The sequence below is a fragment of the Mus musculus genome, chromosome 18 (assembly GCF_000001635.26).
Source record: "Mus musculus strain C57BL/6J chromosome 18, GRCm38.p6 C57BL/6J".
NCBI classification, from domain to species: domain Eukaryota; kingdom Metazoa; phylum Chordata; class Mammalia; order Rodentia; family Muridae; genus Mus; species Mus musculus.
This window is the reverse complement of record NC_000084.6, coordinates 36,504,140-36,525,545: the sequence shown is the minus strand read 5'-3', so window position 1 is coordinate 36,525,545 and position 21,406 is coordinate 36,504,140. Positions and strand designations below refer to the sequence as shown.

Here is a 21,406-nt window from a genome sequence, read left to right as displayed (position 1 = left end):
GGATGACATGCGGAGGAGCATCTAAGGACAGGAAAGGAAAGGACAATTGGGTTCATCTGAATAAGAATTAAAACCGTTATTGGAACCTGGATTCAGGTGTCTCCTCCATACTTCCTTTGGGTTTAGAAGGTTGGTCCAAGGCAGAGGGAGGAGTCACTATGTTACCTGTGTGGAGGGCAGAGGCGGTTTCAGTCCCCAGAGGAGCAGAAACTGACCTAAGGGCTGAATCCCTGTGACCATTCTTTCAAGAATGTGTCCGAACCATAGGGGGCAAATGACTCAAGAAAACTTGAAGGGATAGAATCACAAGTTTGGCATGAATGACCCCAGACACACATACATACTCCCCTCCGTAACTTCTGCCAAAGTCCGGAAGCTCTGTCTTTCACTGTCTCTGTGGCCCCGTTCCAAGAGTACCTTAAAATCACTGAGGCCACCATACCAGACCTCATTTCAACCTCTGAGCCTGGGTGCTCAGAGCATGGCAGGTTGGTGAAGGAGCTGCCTGGGAACCCAGGGCAGCCTTTGGTCTCCTAGACGCTGCCTGAGGAAAGGCACACCCTGTATAAGGAGTTCAAAGACCTGGTTCTCACTCTGGTGCCGCCATTGACTTCTTTCTCGGGTGCTCTCAATGAAGGGCCTTGCTTCTGGGTCTCAGCTTTCCTTCGGGGAAACAAACCAAGATAAACATCTTCCTGAAGTAAGATATGAAAGACTGTCATAGAGATGGGGGTCTCGAGCGCGCGTGTGTGTCATTGTTGTCGTGTCGTTGTCGTGATCGCCGTCCTTGCTCTAGCATGTGTGAAGCCTTGTTTTCAATCCTTACCGCTGAATAAACTGGATTTGGTGGTGCATGCCTGCAATCCCAGCACTTGGTAGCAGGAGATTTAGAACTTCAAAATCACCCTTGGAGGCTCATGAGACCCTGTCTCAAAAAATAAAAATAATAAATAAAAATAAAAAATAAAAAAAGGCCAGGCTGACACATGCCTTTAATCCCAGGAGGCAGAGGCAGAGTGGGGAAGATCTCTGTGAGTTCACAGCCAGCCTGTTCTATAGAGCTAATTCCAGGACAGCCAACGGTCTGTTTCAGAGAAACCCTGTCTTGAAAAAAATTTTTTTCAGCTGGGTGGTGGTGGCACACGCCTTTAGTTCCAGCACTCGGGAGGCAGAGGCAGGCGGATTTCTGAGTTCCAGGACAGCCAGGGCTATACAGAGAAACCCTGTCTCGAAAAACCAAACCAAACCAAACCAAAAAAAACAAAAACAAAAACAAAAAACAAAAATAACACCAAAAAAAAAAAACCTTTTCCCCTTTCCCTTCTCCCTCTTGCTCCAGCCCCCGCTTGCTCTGGGCCATAGGTTTTTATTTGTTTCTTGATATGGATGGTTGTGAGCCCCCATGTGGTTGCTGCGACTTGAATTCATGACCTCCGGAAGAGCAGTCAGTGCTCTTAACTGTTGGGCCATCTCACCAGCTCCTGTTAACACTCTTTTGCTATTCTGGAAATGAAGCCCAAAGATAATACCTACCTGTATACTTAGTCTTAAAACAAAATTAACATCTGGAGCATCTTTAGTTCCAGCTACCCAGAGATAGAGGCAAAAGGAATGCTTGAGGCCAGGAGTTCAAGGTCAGCCTGGACATAATAGCAAGACACCCTCATCTCAAAACAAAAATCATTTCAATGTGTAAATCTTTCAGTCAAGACTATTCTAGAAACGGCATTGCGTACATCTACATGGGCTTATTAAGGAATGTGACCACTATAAATACAGACTAATGCAAATACCACCAAAATGAACATTCCATTCTAACTTCCTTCCTGGAAAAGCTCACGGAAAGGCTCTTTGTATTCTGTATAAGTTAGAAATGCATTTAAGATCAAGTAGTCAGGCTTTTGTCAAGGAAGAATCCAGCTGGAAGTTTAAAAGAAGAACAAAATGCACAGCAATGTAGTTGTTTTCTGTTTTAGATATTTTGTGTGTGTGTGTGTGTATGTGTGTGTATGTGTGTGTGTATGTGTGTGCGTATGTGTGTGCGTATGTGTGTGTGTATGTGTGTGCGTATGTGTGTATGTGTGTGTGTATGTGTGTATGTGTGTGTATATGTGTATGTGTGTGTATGTGTGTGTATGTGTGTGTATGTGTGTGTGTGTGTATGTGTGTGTATGTGTGTATATGTGTGTGTGTGTATGTGTGTGTGTGTGTGTGGGGGGTGTTATGTTCATGCAGTGTCCTTGTAGGTCAGAAGATGATACTGAATCCTCTGATGTGAGAATTATAGACAGTTGTGAGCTGCCACGTGGTTGCGGGAAATTGAATCCACGTCCTTAGGAAGAACAGCTAGTGCCCTTAACCATGGAGCCATCTCTCCAGCCCCTTCTTTTTGTTCTGTTCTTGTTTGTTTGTTGGAGTGGTGGGGTTTTGGTTTTTTTGGAATTTTTCTATTCTTTGAGAATTTCCATACAATGTCTTTTGCCCATATTTACCCCCCTCTCTGCTCCCTCAACCCCTCCCAGCTCCTCCTTAGCCTCTCTACCTACCCAGCTTTCTTGTTCCATCTCTCTCTTTTTGAACATGTCCATTTGTGTTGGCCGACTAATCACTCTGGGCTTGGGGTCTGTCCTGGATCTGCCATGCATCACAGCATTACAGAAAACAGACATTCCCTTCCCCAGATCTCATCAAACACCGCTGACTCCTCACTACGGCTGGGACTTGGGGTCCACCTCCTCTCCTCTATGCTGGGATCTTGTCTGGTTTGAGATTACACGGGTTTTATGTGTCCTGTCACAATTATTGAGTTCATATATGTATCTGTCCTGTTATGTCTAGAAAACATTGTTGCCTTTAAGTCATTTATCACTCCTGGCCCTTACAAATCTTCTGCATAAGACCCTGAGTCTTGAGGGGGAAATATGCTCTAGACATTCCGTTTAGGGCTGAGGTCTCCCACTTTTTGTTTATTTGTTTGTTCGTTTAGACAGAGTCTCACTATGTACTCTTGCCTGGACTGGAATTCACTGTGAAGAGCAAGATGGCTTTGAACTCAACAGAGATCTGTCTGCCTCCTCCTTCCATGTGCTGAGATTACAGTATAGATGTGCATCACTCTACCATAGCTGAGTAGACCTGACCCTCTTTTTTTCACAGATTCTTTAAAAAACCAAAAAACAAAAAACCTCTCCCTAAAATTCCTAGAGTGTCCTGTAGAGGGCAGCATCTCTTCCTTCCTAAACCATTGTCTTAGACTCGCCGGCGCTGTAAGTGGCTGTTAAACTGTTAAATTGCTGCCCTGTAACTGCATACCAATGAGGAACTGAACATGCACATTTCCGGCACAGAGTACGGTACGACTGCATTCCAAGGTTAAGCATTGGAAAAATGAACAAGAGTACCGACTTATTCACACGGAGCTCTGAGCTTTCCTAAGCAGCACTCCAGAAACTATCTCCTTGCATTGTCCCAAGAACACAGTAAGCAGATTATCACCATCACTACTTACAAGCAAAGAGGCTGAGTCACAGATAAAAGCTATCGTGTCTGTAGAATGGCCACTCCAGAGAATGTCTCAGCAAGCCTTTGGAAGTACCTGACAGAAAACCGCCATGACGGACCTCCGTGGGCAATGTCTGGACATGGCGTGGTTGTTTGAACCCCTCGTTATTTCTACGTGAGGAATCTAAGGCTTGGAGAGGGGGATGGGTTGTTGGAAGGAGGAGGAATCCTTTGCTCCCTTCCTGCTAGCAGAAAGCCATCTGTGTCAGGGAATGGCTGACGGATAAAGTCACAAAATGCCGTTGGAAATAGAAACAAACCGGAGGGAATGGGATACATTATACATGTCCTTTCTTGCCGGGGTGGTGGTGGCACATGCCATGTGTCAGGCCAGAACCCAACATTACAAAATTCTAAACATTCTAAAATTGCTTGACCAGCTGATTCCGCCAGGATAGGAGAACCCATGCCAATAGGGACCCATGACCCTTCAGCCCGACCTTGACTTTGTGTGACTCCAACCTCTTGGTTGCTAAAGCATCCTCTAGAAGAGGTGCCCTCTGGAATCACTGTCCCCCATCCTGCAGAGCCCCAGGGCTACTTAGCACACACTTCCAAAACTTCTGTGTACAAGTTTCTGGATGAGCTCTGAGCTGTTCTTGGGGCGAGGTTTCCAAACCTCTAGATTTACTGCCCTGTTACTATGCATGGCCATCTCTGGAACTCTATCTCTGGGGAAGGCTGGTCTAGGATGAAGTTGTATTTTTTTCAGATTAGCTACTCTCAATAGTCACAGAACTTGCCTCAGCAAACCTTTTTGATAGCAGCATGACAAGAAAAAGATAAAAAAAAAAAAAAGTATAAAAGGCCTCCCTAGCCATAAACAGCGCAACTGTTTTAACCTTTCTTCACCGTTTCAAATGAGCAATCTAGGGCTTGAAGCAAGGCAAGGTACGGGATATGCTGAGTGCATGGGTATCAGATCCTTCCTTTGGGAAGAAAAAAGGAGGAAGAAAAGGAGGAAATGAATTTTTTCATAGTAACAGCTGTCATTAACCACCTACCATATGTCAGGTATCATACTCTATGTTATACACATGATCATATTCTATGTTATACACGTGACCATACTCTTACACGTGATCATACTCTATGTTATACACGTGATTATACTCTATGTTATACACGTGATCATACTCTATGTTATACACGTGATCATACTCTATGTTATACACATGATCATATTCTATGTTATACACGTGACCATACTCTTACACGTGATCATACTCTATGTTATACACGTGATCATATTCTATGTTATACACGTGACCATACTCTATGTTATACACATGATTATACTCTATGTTATACACATGACCTGATTTATTCATCACAACAGCCCTCTGATAGTTACTGTCATCACCCTGTTTTAGATGTATACATCACATATAAGAAGACACTGAATAGCGTGCTGCAGGTTGGAAAGATGAACAAAAGGGACTAATCAGGTGAGGGCGTCTGCTGCCAAACCCAACCGCCTGAGTCGGGTATCTGGGACCCAACATGGTGGTGGAAGGAGAGAAATGGCTCCAGCAAGCACTTCACAATTAACAAGTGAAACAAACCAAATAAATGTAAAAAGAAAGCTGAAAACAAAGCCAAAACAAACAGCAGCTACAAATAAGTGTGGAAAGTTGAACTCACGACTGTCTGATTCCTGCGTGCGTCTGTTTTCCTAGCCACTCTGCTACCCTCATCCAAGGCCACCGTTAGCTCAGTTAGGCAGCGCCACACTTTCAGGACTCCCTTGGTAAAGCTGAGGATGTTATTGTGTGCAGAGACAAAGGGGAGGGAAGCTGCTGTCTTCTCGTCCACTTGCTCAGGTATCATGAGCTACACATCCTAGCTGGTTGACCTTGGCCTGTCGCATTCATCTTTGAGCTCTCACCCTTTAAAATGAGGGTAATGATGTTAGCATATCTAATGCACACAAACATCTATCAGATTTCCTCTGCTCCTACCTCGGAGGTTCCAATTCCAAAGGGTTTCTGGTTTTGTTGTGTTTGTTTGTTTGTTTGAGACAGTGTCTCATGTAGCCCAGGACTTCCTCCAAATCTTGATAATTCTGTCTTGGTCTGAAGTGCTGAGATTGTAAACATGAACCAACCATACCTGACTTTACATAACCCCTTGTTTGTTTGTTTGATTGGTTGGTTGGTTGGTTGGTTGGTTGGTTGGTACACGCTAGGCTTGTGATCGTCCAATGACCTACACTCCCAACTTGGAGTTTGGGCCTTTTTAAAAAATTTCTTTGTTTGTTTCTCTCTCTCTCTCTCTCTCTCTCTCTCCCTCTCTCTCTCTCTCTCTTTTTTTCCCCCGAGACAGGGTTTCTCTGTATAGCCCTGGCTGTCCTGGAACTCACTTTGTAGACCAGGCTGGCCTCGATCTCAGAAATCCGCCTGCCTCTGCCTTCCGAGTGCTGTTTTGTTTCTCAGAACAGGGTTTCTCTCTGTAGTTATCCTGGCTGTCCTGGAACTCTCTCTGTAGACCAGGTTGACCTCAAACTCAGACCTGACTTGCCTCTGCCTCCCAAGTGCTGGAACTAAAGTGTGCACTGTCACCACATCTGGCTGGGCCTTTTTATCTTTAACGTATTCCCTGGTGATTCCGATGCACAGCCAGGTTTAGAGGAACTCATTAACAAGGCCTTTGTAGCAGCTGTAGGGAGAAAAGGATCCTGAAAAGCCCCGCTCCCAGAGCCCCAACCCCCACCCCTAACCCCCATTCCTTGGAGCACTTTTCTCCCAGCTCCTCCACACTGGCGCGCAAGAGTTCTCCTCAAATCAAGGACTCAGTGCTTTAGCAGTGAGTCAGCAGCAGCACCCGGAGTCCCAGGGAGCCTGCCTTTCCAGCCGCCTGGGAACCCGGCCTGAGCTGGGAAACAGGATGCCATGGGTTCTGCTCTAGATTAGCTCCCTTTTGACTCACTAGGAGCAGAAGGCTAGTCAGAGAAGCCTGGGTTTGCTCACGATCCGTCAACAGTTGAGGAAAGCAGACTTGCCCATTGGAACGCTACCTATGAGTGAGTCCTTGACTCGTGACAGGCAGAGCAGGTAGAGGAAGAAGCCATACGGAACCAACCTTACATAACTCCAATTTCCCATCCTCATCTTGTTTGATTCTCTATGATGGGGAATAATCCTCTGTCCACCCTGTCATTTTATGTCCTCCATCCTCTGTCCTCGTCTTTGTCCCACGGCCGTTTCACTTGCTGCCTGTGGTCTTCCTGCTACCCTCTCAATGAATTAAGCTAGTTTCTACTCCCACCCTTTGCACCATCAGCGAGACTCGGTATGCTCTGCCACCAATGATCACAAATCTGCTTTCTTCTTCTTATCCAGGTCTACCTGTTGTCTTTTCAGATAAGGCTCTGTTAATCCATCGTCAAATCTAAGGTGTGAGTACAAGACCAGAACACATCCTCTTCTGCGTGGCTCTTGAGTTCTCCCTGTAGCACGCACTTGCTTTGACAGTGTGGCCGTGAATGTTTAGGGAATAAGCCTGCTAGCGGGGCTACTCCAGGATGCATTATGATCGAGATTTTTATTTTTGAGATCTGTCCTCAGGTAGTCCAGATAGGACTCAAATTCAATATATTAGTGAGGATGACCTTGAACTCCTGACCCTGTTCCCTCTACCTTCTATGTGCTGGGATCAGCTTAAAGATTTTCCTAACAATGGGTCCTTTTCAACAAAGATACCGACTTTCTTGTCAAGTAATGAACTGCACACAGTCACCAGAACGTCTCAGCTGAACTGAAGATGGCTGTGGTTCTTTCTATAAAGCTGTTGCTTCTCCCACGACCAACTTACCCTCTGCTGCCAGGATTTCAATGCCCCCCCCCCCCAAAAAAAGCACAGAGTTTCTTAGACATGTTATTTCTTTCCTTTCTGCCCTCCCTCCCTCTTTCTTATGGTGCTGGGAATCACATCCATGGCCTTATTCACACCGAGGAAGCACTCTTATCACAGAAACACACTCTTAGCCTCGATATAGCAATTATGCATATTTAAACATTTTTATTTGTAAGTAAGTGTGTGTGGGGTGATGGTGGTGGTGCTGATGGTGGTGGCAATGGTGGTGGTGGTGGTGGTGATGCTGATGGTGATGATTACGGTGGCAGCGACAGTGATGGTGGTATTGGTAAAGATGGTGATGATGCTGTTGGTGGTGGTGCTGCTGCTGCTGGTGGTCGTGGTGGTGATAATTCTTCTTTTTTCTCTTTCTTTGAGACACTAAAGATGGAACCCAGGGCTTTTCACATGCCAGGCAAACTCTCTACCACTCAGTTGTATTCTCAGCCTGTAATTTTGTTTTATTTTGCTTAGTCTTTCGGTCCTAGGTTCTCTGCAGTTCTGGGAAGGGAAGTGACTATCCTAAATACATTTCAGGTCGTTCACCTTCTTTTCTCCAGGCCCTTCCTTGTAAAACCTGACACACAGACCTGGATAGGGTGAGGCTCCTGGGTGTGATGAAAGCCTGGAGTTGCCCCAACAAAGCTGAGCTGACGCAGTGGTGAGGCGGAAGGACCTAGCATAGGAAGGAAGAAGCAGGCCAGGACAGGAGAGCAGGGTGTGAATGGTGGGAGGGGGAGAAAGGGGAGTGATTTGGTCATGTGTCAGGAAGTGTCTCCCTCCACCCTTCCCCACCCCCACCCCCAGGGAGAACCCTGACCCCTGGATGGCTTCAGTTTGGAGGAGATGAGGTGTGGCTGGGGTGGTGGCCAGCTACTGAGTTCCTGGGCCCGATACTGAGCACCCAAGGTGGCTTTTTTCCCCATTAGAGATGTGTAGAAACTGAGGCTCAGTAAAATCAGTTATTTTAGGAGCTAGAGACATGCCTCAACTGTTAAGAGCACTGGATGCTCCTCCAGAGACCCCAGGTTGGATTCCCTGCACTCACACAGGGGCTCACAACCATCTGTAACTCCAGTCCCAGGGAATCTGATGCCCTCTTCTGACCTCTGTGGGTACCAGACAGGCATGCTGTACACAGACATACATGCAGGCAAACACCCATGCACATAAAATCAAACCAATTAACCTTCTTCCAAAAAACTCGAAGAATTATCTTGTCCAAGTTCACACGGTAAAGAGCAATCCAAGTCTGTAAGACACAGCAGTTCACTGTAGACACCTAGGCCTGGGAGTGTAGCTGCAGAGAATGAAGAGGGGAAGCCAGATTGACCCCTAGAAAGTGGGGGTGGGGTGGAGAGAAAGAGCGGGATAGACAGTGTATAAATAGTAGGCCTGTTTTTATCCCTACACATGGCTGAATCAGGCAAAGTGCTCTCTGTCTGGCACAATTTGAAGGCTCTGAATGCCAACCCAGCCCTGTGTCAAACTCCCTACCCAGCACGTCCCTGGGAGCTGAAATACTTACTGAGGGAGTCATTATTTGAGTCAGGACATTGACTCCAGACGACCCCCCTCCTCATAAAAATACAACAGTTGGAAAAGAAACACATCAGCCCGGCACTGGTCGCACACGGGTCGAGGTTAGCTGGTTGGATCATTTGAGAGGTGAGCTTATGTTTGATAGAGTGGTCTTAATAGCCAAGGGAAAGTATGAGGCTTGCTCTATAATCTGTGTCTCTCTGATGGCAAAAGCCTGGGAACTATATCGCATAGTTCAGAAATCCTAAAGTAGACTATGTCCCCTGGGGAACAGCAGTGGAAGCCACTCCTAACTTCCTTTGCTGTTGCTGGATTGGCATCAAATGATTCCAACTTCGTGTCTGGTCACTTTGCCCTCAAGAGACAAGCTGGCATTCCTGTTTCTAGTTTCTAAACGATAAACGAATTGTTATTTACTGCTTGGTTATCATCTGAGTGCAGATACCTAGTGTGGAGCGGGGACTTGTCATAGATGCAGGGGCAGAGGCCAGGAACAGCTCTCAGATCACCTTTCGCTAGGCTGCACCGAGACCGGCGTAGGAGGAAAGGTAGGATCCGGTCTTCGCCACCTGCTGGTCATTCACCCTACACCCACACTCCAGTCACGGCTGCTCTGGCCTGGTCCCAAAAAATGTGAGCGCCTCCGGGTCCTCCCGCCGCGACCGCCTAGTCCGGGACAGCGCTGTCGGCGCCTCCAGCCGGGCTGGCTTCCCGGCGCGGGAGGGGGAGGGAAGGGGGCGGTGCCGGGCGGGGCGGGGCTCCCACTCCTTCCCCGGAGCCTTATTCCCGGCCGCGCGCTGCGAGCGAGAGCTCAGTCGGCCCGGGGAGCTGCACGCGGCTGGCTGGTCGGCCTGACAGACCTTCAAGGGCTGGAGTGGACGCGCGGACCGACTCTGAACAGACAGACGAACCGCGGCCGCAAGGTTCCCAGACAGGATCTCACCCAGAGGCAGGCAGCGGACAGTGCCTTAGTGGAACCTCGCTGTCCTCCACCGCCTGGCCCCGGTGCAGGCGTCCAGTGGCCGCCGCATCCAAAGTGATCGCTGCCTCCCCGTCTCCGCCAGGCTCGGGACCATGAAGCTGCTGCCGTCGGTGATGCTGAAGCTCTTTCTGGCCGCAGGTAAGAGCTCATGTCTCCGAGGTCGGGGGTGGGGTGGGCGTCGTGCGGGGGACACGTGGGAAGGTCGCTGCGGCGCCCCCCCACCCGCCGAGCGGGCCACTTGGTGGGGCCCGTGCGCCCTGAAGGGCGGGCGTGGACCTCGATGGCGTGGTAGAGAGGGGTCTAAGCAAAGGGTCTTATTGCGGCCTCCTCTCTTCTCTTGTCCAGTGTTGTCCGCGTTGGTGACCGGTGAGAGTCTGGAGCGGCTTCGGAGAGGTCTGGCGGCAGCAACCAGCAACCCTGACCCTCCCACTGGATCCACAAACCAGCTGCTACCCACGGGAGGTGATCGTGCTCAGGGGGTCCAGGACTTGGAAGGGACAGATCTGAACCTTTTCAAAGGTGGGTGTGGAGGCTTACTAAACCTTAGATGCTGTTCGCAACTGAAGAATACACAGGCCAAAGATTTATGCTTTTGCCCCCATTCCCACACCCTTACCCCCCACTCCCGGAGGACTGAGGGATGTTTATGGAAGACTTCAAGGAAAAACTTATGGGCTGATTGGAGATGGGGGTTCTGGAATACAGTGTGGTCAGTCTTGTCCTTGGTCTCACCTAGTGTGGGGTCTTATTTTGTATTTTGGAACAAACTGAAGGAGGCAGGTTGTCCTCTGAGATAAGCTAGATGGAATGAAGGCGCGATAGAAATGCTTTCTCTAGAGTTTCTGTGAAAAAAAAAGTGCAAGTCCTATTTGATGTTGATTATATATGTGATGATTATATATAAAAAGAGTTAACAGATGGGAACGTTGAAAGTGAGCGACGCTAGTCTCCTTCATCCACCTATCTCCAGGCTAGAGAAAAAGAGGGCAGTGAGGAACTCTTCTTAGCTTTGGTAGATGTGGCCAGCACCCCTGCAGCTGGCCATGAATGGTGAATGTTGGGTCCTGTGAAGCTATTTTGAAACGCTGTGGGTCTGAAACGTGTAGACTCCACTGGAATCCCTAAGGAGACTCCAGGAAGAAAGGTCTAGGTGTGATCCTATAACCTGTATCTGGGGCTGAGCACAGGGACTGGTCAGAGTCCAGAACCCGAGGGCCTCCCGGCCTCTGGCCACTTGCAGTGATTCTCAGAGGCGGAGCCAGCCAGAAGCCCTGTGGGCCCCGGAATGACTATATTTGGTTGGAAAGAGACACACCTGCTCAGCCCCACCTGCTGCTTAGCATGCCTGCTCCCTTCTCACCCAAGGCTTCCCTGGGTTCTTTCTCTGTTTTGCATTAAGTCAAGAGTCTGCTCTATAACTGAGAGGCTGGGATCCCACACATCATCCTCTCAACAGTGGCCCCCTGGGGTCACCCATGTCCTGAACAGTCTGGATTCTCTTGGCTCTCTCTCTCTCTCTTAGGCTGGATAGGGCTGGGCAGGGCTGTGACTCACCCCCCACCCACATGGCTGCTCCTCTTACCTCTGCCAACCTGACTCACGGCTCCCTCTTCAGCAGGAGCCTAACTTGTCAGTCTTAACTCTGCATCTCTCTCTCCGATTGCTGTGGATTCTGCTTTGCTCTCCTTGGAGTTCTGATGACTGGCTTCCTCTGGCCACCAGCAACACCTTCTGAGTGTTTAAGGAGCCTGGAACAGCACCAGATAGCACTGCTCTAATTCTAATTCTGTGGCACCTTGGGGAAAAGCCCCTGCCTTTTGGAATCTAACAGTTCATCATGAAAATGCCCTAGCATTTTTGAAGTCTCATTTATCTTGAGGATTCTGTGTCCCTAGTGTAACCTATCATGTCCATCTTTCTGCCAGACTTAAGCTATAGCTATGGACAGTAAGCACCTTTTAACTACTGGGTTCAGGAACAGGGAAGGCTGGCATCAGACTCCTGGGCTAAAGGCCAGTCCCACCTGAATGTGAATTTGACCCTCCCCATATTTACAGCCTGGAAAGATGAGGGGGGTTGTCATAGTCCAGTTCCTCCAGGACAGTTCTTTGTACGTATTATAACGCCCCTCCCTACCCCAGGTATAAATAGGACATTTGAGGATAAATCTAATTGGATGTTTGAAAAGGTGGATAAATTGTTAAAGGGCTCAGGGCAGGCAGATTTCTTGCCCAAACTCAGAAAAGTAAGGCCTTTTAAATCAGAGGTGGCTAGTTTTCTGTTTCAGAGGTAGGTTCTGCACCAAACCCTGTGACCAATGGGAATTCCAGAGAAGAGGTTTCCAATCGATAGACACTCTTATCTTAGAAGCGTCCTACCCCCAAACAGCCATGTTCCTTCTCCCAAAGCAATTTTTGTCTGTGACACAGTCTTCCTGCAAGTGGGTCACTGAGTACAGGACCAGGAAATGAGGCTGACTGAGGGTTACAATAGAATGGAGCTCGTGGGAGATCACAGAGAGAGGGTAGAAAGCCGGCAGAGCCAGGCTGATAGCTTTGCGCTGTGACCTGCAGTTACTCTGGCTTTCTTAGAACAAAGCCCTTCTTCCTTGGGACCTAACCTAACCTCTATTTCCTCTTTAAAGTTTCCTCTTTCTGGTGGTTCTTAAAGAGTTTGTTCCCAGGCCTCTGACTTCAGGTGGGACCAAAGAGTGTGTGCACCCTCAACAGTTTTGGGGGTATCCGCCTGTAATTCCATGATCCAGATGCTGGGGTGGGTGAAATGGGAATCTGAGATCAGCCTGGCTCATATTTGGAGATGCCTTTGCAGAGGGACGGAGTAGAAATGCTCACCAGAACTGTTTTCCTGCAGTTGCTTTCTCCTCCAAGCCACAAGGCCTGGCCACCCCAAGCAAAGAAAGGAATGGGAAAAAGAAGAAGAAAGGAAAGGGGTTAGGGAAGAAGAGAGACCCATGCCTCAGGAAATACAAGGACTACTGCATCCACGGGGAGTGCAGATACCTGCAGGAGTTCCGTACTCCCTCTTGCAAGTAAGTGCTCCACTCCCACAAGGAATCTCATTGTCACACTGCCAGCCACATGTTCTGTTTGTCACTGTTCCTTGAATTCATAATGTCACCCAGTTTCTTTTCAACCTCTGGGAGGAAGTTCAAAGGAAGGGACATATTTTTAGTCAGCGGAAGTCCCCGCCACCGCCACCACCACCACCACCACCACCACCATCATTTCCTGTGGCATGGGGTTGTGACTCTCCTCAATCCTTCAGGACATTTCCCCCTGCATCCTTATAGATGAGTGTGTGCCCATGAGAGGGGGCACCTGGGAAGGAGGGCCCTGGGTCCTGGGTCCTGGGTCCTGGGTCCTGGAGACTTCTCTGGAAAGGAAAGCTGTTAGGAAACACAGCAGATTGGTTTCCCGGCAGCTGATAGGAGGCGACATAAGTCACATGCTGTGTGGGTGCGTATACCCAAGTGTGTACATGTGAGCCAGTCAGTGTGCCTTGATCCTAAGGCATGGCAGGACTGTACAGAGAGGGAACCAGCATCCAGAGTGAGTCAAAGCCCCTCTTCTTTTTCACCCAGGCATAGGACAGAAGGATGGGGAAGACATAGAAGATTTGAGTTTGTGGGAAATAGGAGGTGGGAGAACACTTTTGTGTGTGCAGGCTTATCAGTGGAACCCAACTCAGCCTGCAGCATCACCAGTCCCTGTCAAGATGTGGATGGAGGGGTTATGGGTTCAGGATCCTCTCATAGGCCAAACCCAGCAAGTGGTCACTTTGGCAACCCCTCGGGGATGACAGTGGTGACGCTATGCTCTCTGGCAAGCAAAATGCGGCCACTGTGCCTGAGGCCAATAGCCCACATCAGGCTACAGACATCCCCTCTCTTCCCTGTTGAGAGACCGTCTCTTGGAACCCTGTGGCTCTTCCTAAGAAACTCTGGACAGCTCAGGATGCTGTTGTACATATACTGACTCTTCCTCTTGTCAAAAAAAATCTGTCTGTATGGCATCTCTTCCACCTGTGACTAGCATTGGTCCTTTTAACTTTCATAAGCACCCAAGTCTTATCTACTCACACACAGCAGATCTGCCCTTATTTAGCAGTTGGCGGATGGATCTAATCCCACCTTCACAGACAGTGTGTCCTTTCTTGTAGCATCCTAGGCAGAAGTTTGGTGTATTGGAGAGGCTTGGTTAAAAGAATGGGCAGAATCAGCCAGCTGATGATGGCACACACCCTCATGCTTTTAATACCAGGGGCAGAGGCAGGTGGATCTATGAGTTTGAGACCAGCCTGGTCTACAGAACGAGTTTCAGAGCAGCCAGGGCTACTCAGAGAGACCACTGCCTTGAAAACCAAAAAAAAAAAAAAAAAAAAAAGGTAGAGTCTCAGTCTGCTCCTTTCCAATGTCCTGGGACAGGACAGGAAGTGTTTGTCTTCAATGTGTAAAATGGCATCATTAACTTAGGGTGGAGAAAGTGACTCTGAGGGTAGTCAAGATGAATTCCATCCAGGAGTCTGTCTAGCCACACTGTCTCAGGATGTTTGTGGTTCAGGGTGTTTTGGTGAATGGATTTCCAGGGCTTCCATTGATCAGCCAAGCAGCAGGGCTTCCCTGACCTCCTAAGTGCAGAGAACCCAAGAAATGTGTTTAAGGCTACCTAGTGGCCTAGGACAAGTGATAATAATCACACATTGGTATTATTGGCACGATTTCTTTGAAGCCTTCATTGTTTACGTTTAAATCAAATTCAGCCCAGCGGGTAGGGTGAGCACTTACTCACTCTGTCTGAAGGAATGAAAGGAGATGGTCTTTGGGATGTCCATAAGCCCTTTGCTGGGAGGGCAGAACTTTCTCTACTTGGAAAATGAGGGAACGGCAGAGAGCAAGTAGGAAGTTATTTGCATGAGCTTAACAGCTAAATAAGTTCATGGGAAGAAAAATGGGGTCTCATTCCTATCCCAGCACGCTTTTGTGTTCCCGGGACACACTAGGTGTTGGCTTTCCTCCTCTATCCCTGTCCTTACAGAGTTGGAGCAGAGTTTTATGGGGGGGGGGCAGCTGTTGTCCAAGAACACCCCTTAGGATTTCACTACTCTAAGAACACAGCAAGCGTCCAGAAGGCATTGTGTCAACTTCCTAGGCAGACTTCATAGGGTGGGTTCTTTGACATAGAGCTCCTGGTTTGGGGCAATGTGATGTCTGTGCACCTACATCTGTGTCCCTCTTGGTGGCTTCTCCTCTCCTTTAGACCCAGAAGCTGCCAGCCAGGGTGTGTCCAGGCTGCTGTGGCGACCTTGAGGCTAACTGGCTTCCTAAACCAGCCTTTGACAGCCACCAGGAACAGGAAAACCCTTCTGTGTCACCAGCCAAAAGTTGCCCTCAAAGAGCAGTTTTCTTGGACTTCTGACTGGCTGCTGACCCAGAAACTGGCTGCAGGGTTTCCTGTGACGAGAGCAAACCTAGGGGTAGTTGGGTTGGGAAGGACTGTGCTGGAAGAGAGGCAAGCCTGGAGCTGCACTATGCACACTGCTCATGTGCAGAGAAGCCCCTTCTCTTGACTCCATCTGGCCTGAACATCTCGTTCCTTGAGAAACAGGCTTTGCCCTCTGGTTTGGTTGTATAATAACTCACATAACTGGGGCATGGGTTTTTCATGATGCTCCAGTGAGTAGGCTCTGATTACTTCTGATTTAACACGAGGAAATAAATCAAAGCTTAGAAAAGTAACGTGACTTGCCCAAGATCACCTGGCTAGAAATAGCAGAACCAGTCTGGAACTCACTTGTTCTGATTCCCCTCTATCAAAGGGTGCTTCCTTCACCTCCTGGAGTTGATTCGGAGATATAGTAAGAGTATGTAGAAGCTATCTCTGGCCTCTAGAAGGAGCGTCTGTTGTCACGAAAGTTCTGAAGTGGGTCACAGACGTGGAGAGGAGAAACATGTCCTAGTTTGACAGATGTGTGTGTTGGCTTGAGGCAGGACACATGATCTTGCCCTGCATCCAGGGATGCTCGGAGTGTGCTCAACCCCCCTTCTTCCCTGGGGAAGCCAGGCTTTGGCGGGAGGGGGAAGTCGGTAATATTAGCACATTTACATTATTATCCTCTTGACTCAGGACAGAGGTGGTGGAGGGATTATATAACTGAATTGTGGGACTCTGAGGCCAAGTTTTATTTCTACCGTCTGAGTAACTACCTGTGGGGTTTGAATGATGGTTCAGAACTGCAAAGCAGACTCTGCCTCCCTCCCCTGGCGTAGCATAGCTGCTGAGGTCATGCAGACTGCTGGATTAAATCCAGGGCTCCGCTACTCTCTAACTTTGTAACCTTGGTGCGTTGTTTATTGGAAGTTAAGCCTTGTTTTCTTCAAAATGGGGATGGTAACCTCGACTTCACAGGTGGTCTGACCTTAAATGTTAAAGGATATCAAAAGGGCCAAATAAAATAACTCTTGTGAAGCCGTTAGCGCAGAGTACTTGGCTCGTGGTAGGCCTTTATTACTCGTTATTTGTTATTAAAGCTGTAATAAATAATAATAATAATAATAGTAATAATAATGTGGTCAGAGAACAGGTCAGACAGTCCCAGGACCTGTCAGATACTCTCTTAGGGTTCCCTGCATTAATGGGGTCACAAGCGTAGCTTCTGACCTTGTCCTTGGTGCTTTCTAGTTCTGAGACAGATCACTTCATTTCTTTGACCCCCCTCATCTCCGTGCACACAGGATTTTCCAGAAACACTCCTAGGAGCATCCTTTAGGTCCCGGAAGGATAGGGATACTGTTAGATTTTTTTTTTTTTTCTTTCCTGACTCTGACTCAGGGGCCAGACATACTGAAGAGGCTAGGTAAGGAACGTATTCTGTCCTTTGTGGAGCTGACCCACCTTTATGCTGCTCTGTACCCAGAAGTAGGTGCTGGGCAGTCCGAAGGTAGGGAGGGACAGGGATGCAGTGCTACCCATCTTGACCCCTGTGCCATTGCCAGAGTCCACAGCTCTGCTCCACGGAGCCTCCCAGGGCCCTGCCAGTGGGAAGGAGAGATTCACCATGGCTCTGAGGCTCCAGGTGCACACCTCTCTCTAGAGACGGTACGATTCAGAGTAGAGGGCCACAGGTTCTCCCTCTGCTTCCTTCAGCAGATGCGAGCCTGACATCCCCAAGCAGACACACCTACCCCTTCCCCAGATGGTGGGTGAGCAGATGTGGGGGTGCATGAGCAAAGTTAGAGGGTCCACGGCAATGCTGCCGCCCTGTTGCCGAGACCTAGGCAAGCCATGCCACTTTTCTGTAACATGGGGCTCCCCCTACATCAAAGGATCTCAAGGGTGCTCAAAGGAAGGGATGTCTTCCTAAGGGCTTTAAGGAAATGCTTTGTGTTTGAAGAGGGGGTTGTCACGTGACTTGTTTCTGGCGCGAGAAGAGCTCTGGGATTGTTTCTGACATTCTTTCCCCTGCTGTGACAGGGTGGCTGGGCAGGAAGATGTTATCTTGGTTTGTTTGCTTTGTGCCCTGAGATAAAGAGACCAGCATTCGGGACACCAAAGGCTGTAGTTTAGCTCCCAGGTTGGGAGCGAGGAGTTAAATGAAGGAAATGAGAAAAAAAACGATTCCTGGCAGAGGGACAGGGCCTATTAATAGGCCGAGCAGCAAGCAGTGGGGAGGGACCGCATGCTGGATGCATGGATGGGCCAGGCTGGGTTTATTTCTGGGTCAGAATGTTGAAGGGCCTCTCTAGATTGAGGGAGAGATGCTGAGTCGCCCTCCGCCCAAGTCCTCTTAAGTAGCTTAAGCGGAACACCTTAGTACAGATGTAATAGATTAGGCCATGTGGAATACATCTAAAGAGAGACCTTCAACTCCTCCCTCACTTTTTCCCTGCCTGAAGCAGGACTCTGGGGGTGGGATGGGGTGGGTGGAGAGAGAGGCAGAGGGGGTGCAGTCACCATTAACTCTCTCTTCTTCTTGTTATTCTAGATGCCTCCCTGGTTACCACGGACACAGGTGTCATGGGCTGACTCTACCAGTGGAGAATCCCCTATACACATATGACCACACTACAGTCTTGGCTGTGGTGGCTGTAGTACTGTCGTCCGTCTGTCTTCTTGTCATCGTGGGACTTCTCATGTTTAGGTGAGTGTTTGGGGCCTCGTGGGCTTGTTTTTGGAGTCATTCACTTCTTTCTTCCCCTCGGACTTAGGGCCTCTCCTCATATCCCTAGATGCTGGCCTAGTATTGTACTTTCTAGAAACTATTATTATTATTTTTTGTCTGACATGGCATGAGACCGGTGTGTGAAGCCCAGGGTACCTACGGTCAGGCCAGGCCATGCAGGTTCTGTTCCTCTGTTCTCGTGGGGTTCATTTCCTACCTCTGTGGCCTGGTCACTCACCCACAGGAGCACCTCTTAGACATTTCCTTCCCCGGGTATTAATGCGTGGCTTGGTAGTAAAGGCATGGATAATATTATTGATGGTAATCTTTCAGCGATTGGACTCTATAAGGATGTTTTGAGGACCAAATAATACCAAAATCAATAAAGTCAGGGGTGACAGGTACACGCCTGCTATGAAGCCAGCCTGGGCTACATAGGAAATGCTAGTGCAGTCTGGGTTATGAGGTGCTGTCTCTAAAAACATGATATGTATTATATATGCATACACAAATATATATCTAAATTCTCTGCTGGTAGGGACAGGAATCCCTCAGAGAAGCTAAATTCTGGCTAAAGACTCCTGAGTTGCCACCTCCTCTGGGCTTTTTTGAAGAAATGGATCACCATGATGGGGGTTTCTTGAGAGGGCTGGCTGTGGGGCCTGCACGGTGTCATTTCTTCACAGCCCTTCTTTTCCTCAGGTACCACAGGAGAGGAGGTTATGACTTGGAAAGTGAAGAGAAAGTGAAGTTGGGCGTGGCTAGCTCCCACTGAGGAGGACCTGAGCTATAGGTAAGGCTCCATCCTTTGTCCTGGGCAGCATGGGCAGACAAGCCAAGGCATGGGTGGGTCTGGGGTCTGCTTCAGTAAGTGCTGGATTGTCTTGTTTAGGGGTAGCAGGGGGCAGGTTACTACTGTGCCATCTGAGTTCCAATTCAGAACTGTTTTCAGAGACTCTGGCTAGGTCACAAGGTTGCGGCACCCACAGCTCCCCTTCCTAATGCTCCTTGCATGTCGTTAAGATTAGACCCAGCTTCAAATGCCTCCTTCTTTATGCTTCAGGAACCTTCAGAGGCTACTTCTGAGACAGTGGTTCGTTACACGTTCTACATAGAGGAGAAATATTTCACCAGCAGCCATGAAAACGTCTTCATTCATTTCCAGTTGCTACCCTGACTGGGCCTCCTGTAATTGCTCTGTTAAAAGAAAAAAAAAAATCTCAGAGCCTCTAAGTGCCAAACAGACCATGCCCGCTGGGATCCGGATCAGAAGAAAGCAGGATCGAGTGAGCCCTTCAGGCCTTCCTGGTCCTCCTCCATTGAACCCACTGGTTTGTTTAAACACTTAGCTTCTGGATTAGAGTGTCAGCTAGTTTCCATATGCTCCAGGATTTTTGACTGGAAAAAAAAAAAAAAAAGGAGAGGAAGGTTAAATGGTTTATGGACTGGAAGAGAGCAACAGAGCTGAGAAGCTATGTGTTCAAGTAGCCGCAAGGGATCTGCTGTTTGGACCCTCCAGCACGCTGGATTTGATGAACTAACTGTGAAATACCGCAAGCTCGAGAACTCTTGAGTTTTGGGACTTTTCTACCCAGAGGGGGAAAATAACAAGTATTTTGTTGTTTTGTTGTTTTTGTTTGTTTGTTTGTAAAATGCCTTTTAAATTATATATTTATTTTATTCTATGTATGTTAATATATTTAGTTTTTAACAATCTAACAATAATATTTCAAGTGCCTAGACTGTTACTTTGGCAATGTCCTGGCCCACTTCTCTGCGCTCCACCATCTGGCTCAATGCCACGCTGGGTCCTATTTGCTCTGTAACCCATCGGTAGTAATTTATTGTCTGTCTACATTTCAGAAGATGTCCCTGGAGCAGAATATCCCAGGGTAGGTTGTGTATGGTCAGAGTGCAGGGATCGGTTTGGGCGGAGCCACTCTGTGAGTTGGACTGCAGTCTTGCCTAGGTGATTTTTGTCTACCGTTCGTGTTCCGAAAGCCCAAGGTGCTGATGTTAGCGTGTAATAGATATTGGTGTTTGCCTGTGTCCTCTCCCTGCCAAATCCCAGAAGAGATTGAGCATCCATGCCTGCAGGAAGTCCATGGGCTTCCTGGTCCTCTATCCCCCCACCTCACTCCCTTTGTGTCAAGACATTTCCCTTATCCTGCTGTTCTTCGGGTGCTACTTCGTGCAGGGGTTGGCAGAGCACAGGACAGTTTGGAGAAGGCATTAGTAAAGGAAAAGGCTGAGGAAGAGCAGGGAGCTTTGGAGTTGACTATTCTTGGTCATTGATACCTATCAATTACTATAGGGAAGGTTGGTGGGAGGGAAGGTTTTGGGTAAGGAGACTACGGTCTCACCAAGACTATAATGTATGCTGTCACAGTCCCCATGGAAGGTTCTAGTGCCATGTCTGAACTGTTACAACTTATATTTCCAAAACCTGGTTCATATTTATACTTTGTGACCCAAATAAAGATAACCCTTACTCCATCCATGTTCTGTTTCATTTTTGGTTTGGTGTTGTTTCTTTATTTAAGGCCTCACTATTGAGCCCCGGCTGTCCTAGAAAACTCTGTGTAGAGCAGATTGGTCTTGACCTGTCAGCCATGGCCTCCTGAGTGCTTGCACCACCACACCTGGCTTGTTTTGTTTTTATGTGCATGAGGCCAGAAGTTGACTTTTGGGTGTCCTTCACCATCGCTCTCCTTTATTTTTCCTTTTTTCTTTTTTGACATTGTCTTTCTACATAGCCGTAGCTGGCTTAGAACTCAGAGATCTACATATCTTTGCCTCCTTAGTGATGAGATTAATGGTGTGTAAACTACCCTGGCCAATTTGCTCTTCTTATTTTCTGAGTCAGTCTCTCACTGAACCCAGAGCTCACCAGCTCACCACTAGGCTAGTGGGCCAATGAGCTTCAGGGATTATCCTGTGTCTGCTTCTACTATCCAGGGTCTGGAGTTACAGACACGTGTCAGTCTGTTGACTTTTATAGGGCACTGGGGATACAAACAAAGGCCCTTGTGTTTGCATATTAAACACTTTACTGCCTGAACTCTGTTCTGCTGAGTACCTGGGAATCTGTTTAACACAAAAGTTTTTTCTTTCTTTCTTTCTTTCTTTCTTTCTTTCTTTCTTTCTTTCTTTCTTTCTTTCTTTCTTCCTTCCTTCCTTCCTTCCTTCCTTTCTTCCTTTCTTCCTCTTCTGTTTTGTTTGTTTTTTTGTTTTTTGGCTGTTTGGTTAGTTGGTTGACTGGTGTTCTTGTTTTTGTTTTTTGTTTGT

The 21,406-nt window shown here is 48.0% G+C and overlaps 1 protein-coding gene and 1 long non-coding RNA gene across 3 annotated transcripts; one reads left to right on the top strand and one right to left on the bottom strand.

Moving 5' to 3' along the window:
• Positions 1-7,558: 7,558 nt before the first annotated feature.
• Positions 7,559-10,353, bottom strand: Gm41698. 2 transcript variants are annotated; one of them, XR_877318.2, is made up of 3 exons: positions 9,404-10,289; positions 8,606-8,751; positions 7,559-8,092 (listed from the first exon to the last, which is right to left on the bottom strand). It is a non-coding gene; the product is annotated as a predicted gene, 41698 (long non-coding RNA). The 2 variants fall into 2 exon arrangements; XR_877319.2 differs by having other exon boundaries at positions 7,563-8,092; positions 8,606-8,716; positions 9,404-10,353.
• Hbegf (heparin-binding EGF-like growth factor) lies at positions 9,741-20,619 on the top strand. Its single transcript, NM_010415.2, has 6 exons — positions 9,741-10,078; positions 10,286-10,459; positions 12,812-12,989; positions 17,942-18,097; positions 18,821-18,911; positions 19,182-20,619. The coding sequence occupies exons 1-5, from the start codon at positions 10,033-10,035 to the stop codon at positions 18,891-18,893; spliced, it is 627 nt and encodes a 208-aa protein (NP_034545.1). The 5' UTR covers positions 9,741-10,032; the 3' UTR covers positions 18,894-18,911; positions 19,182-20,619.
• The last annotated feature ends 787 nt before the right edge of the window (positions 20,620-21,406 follow it).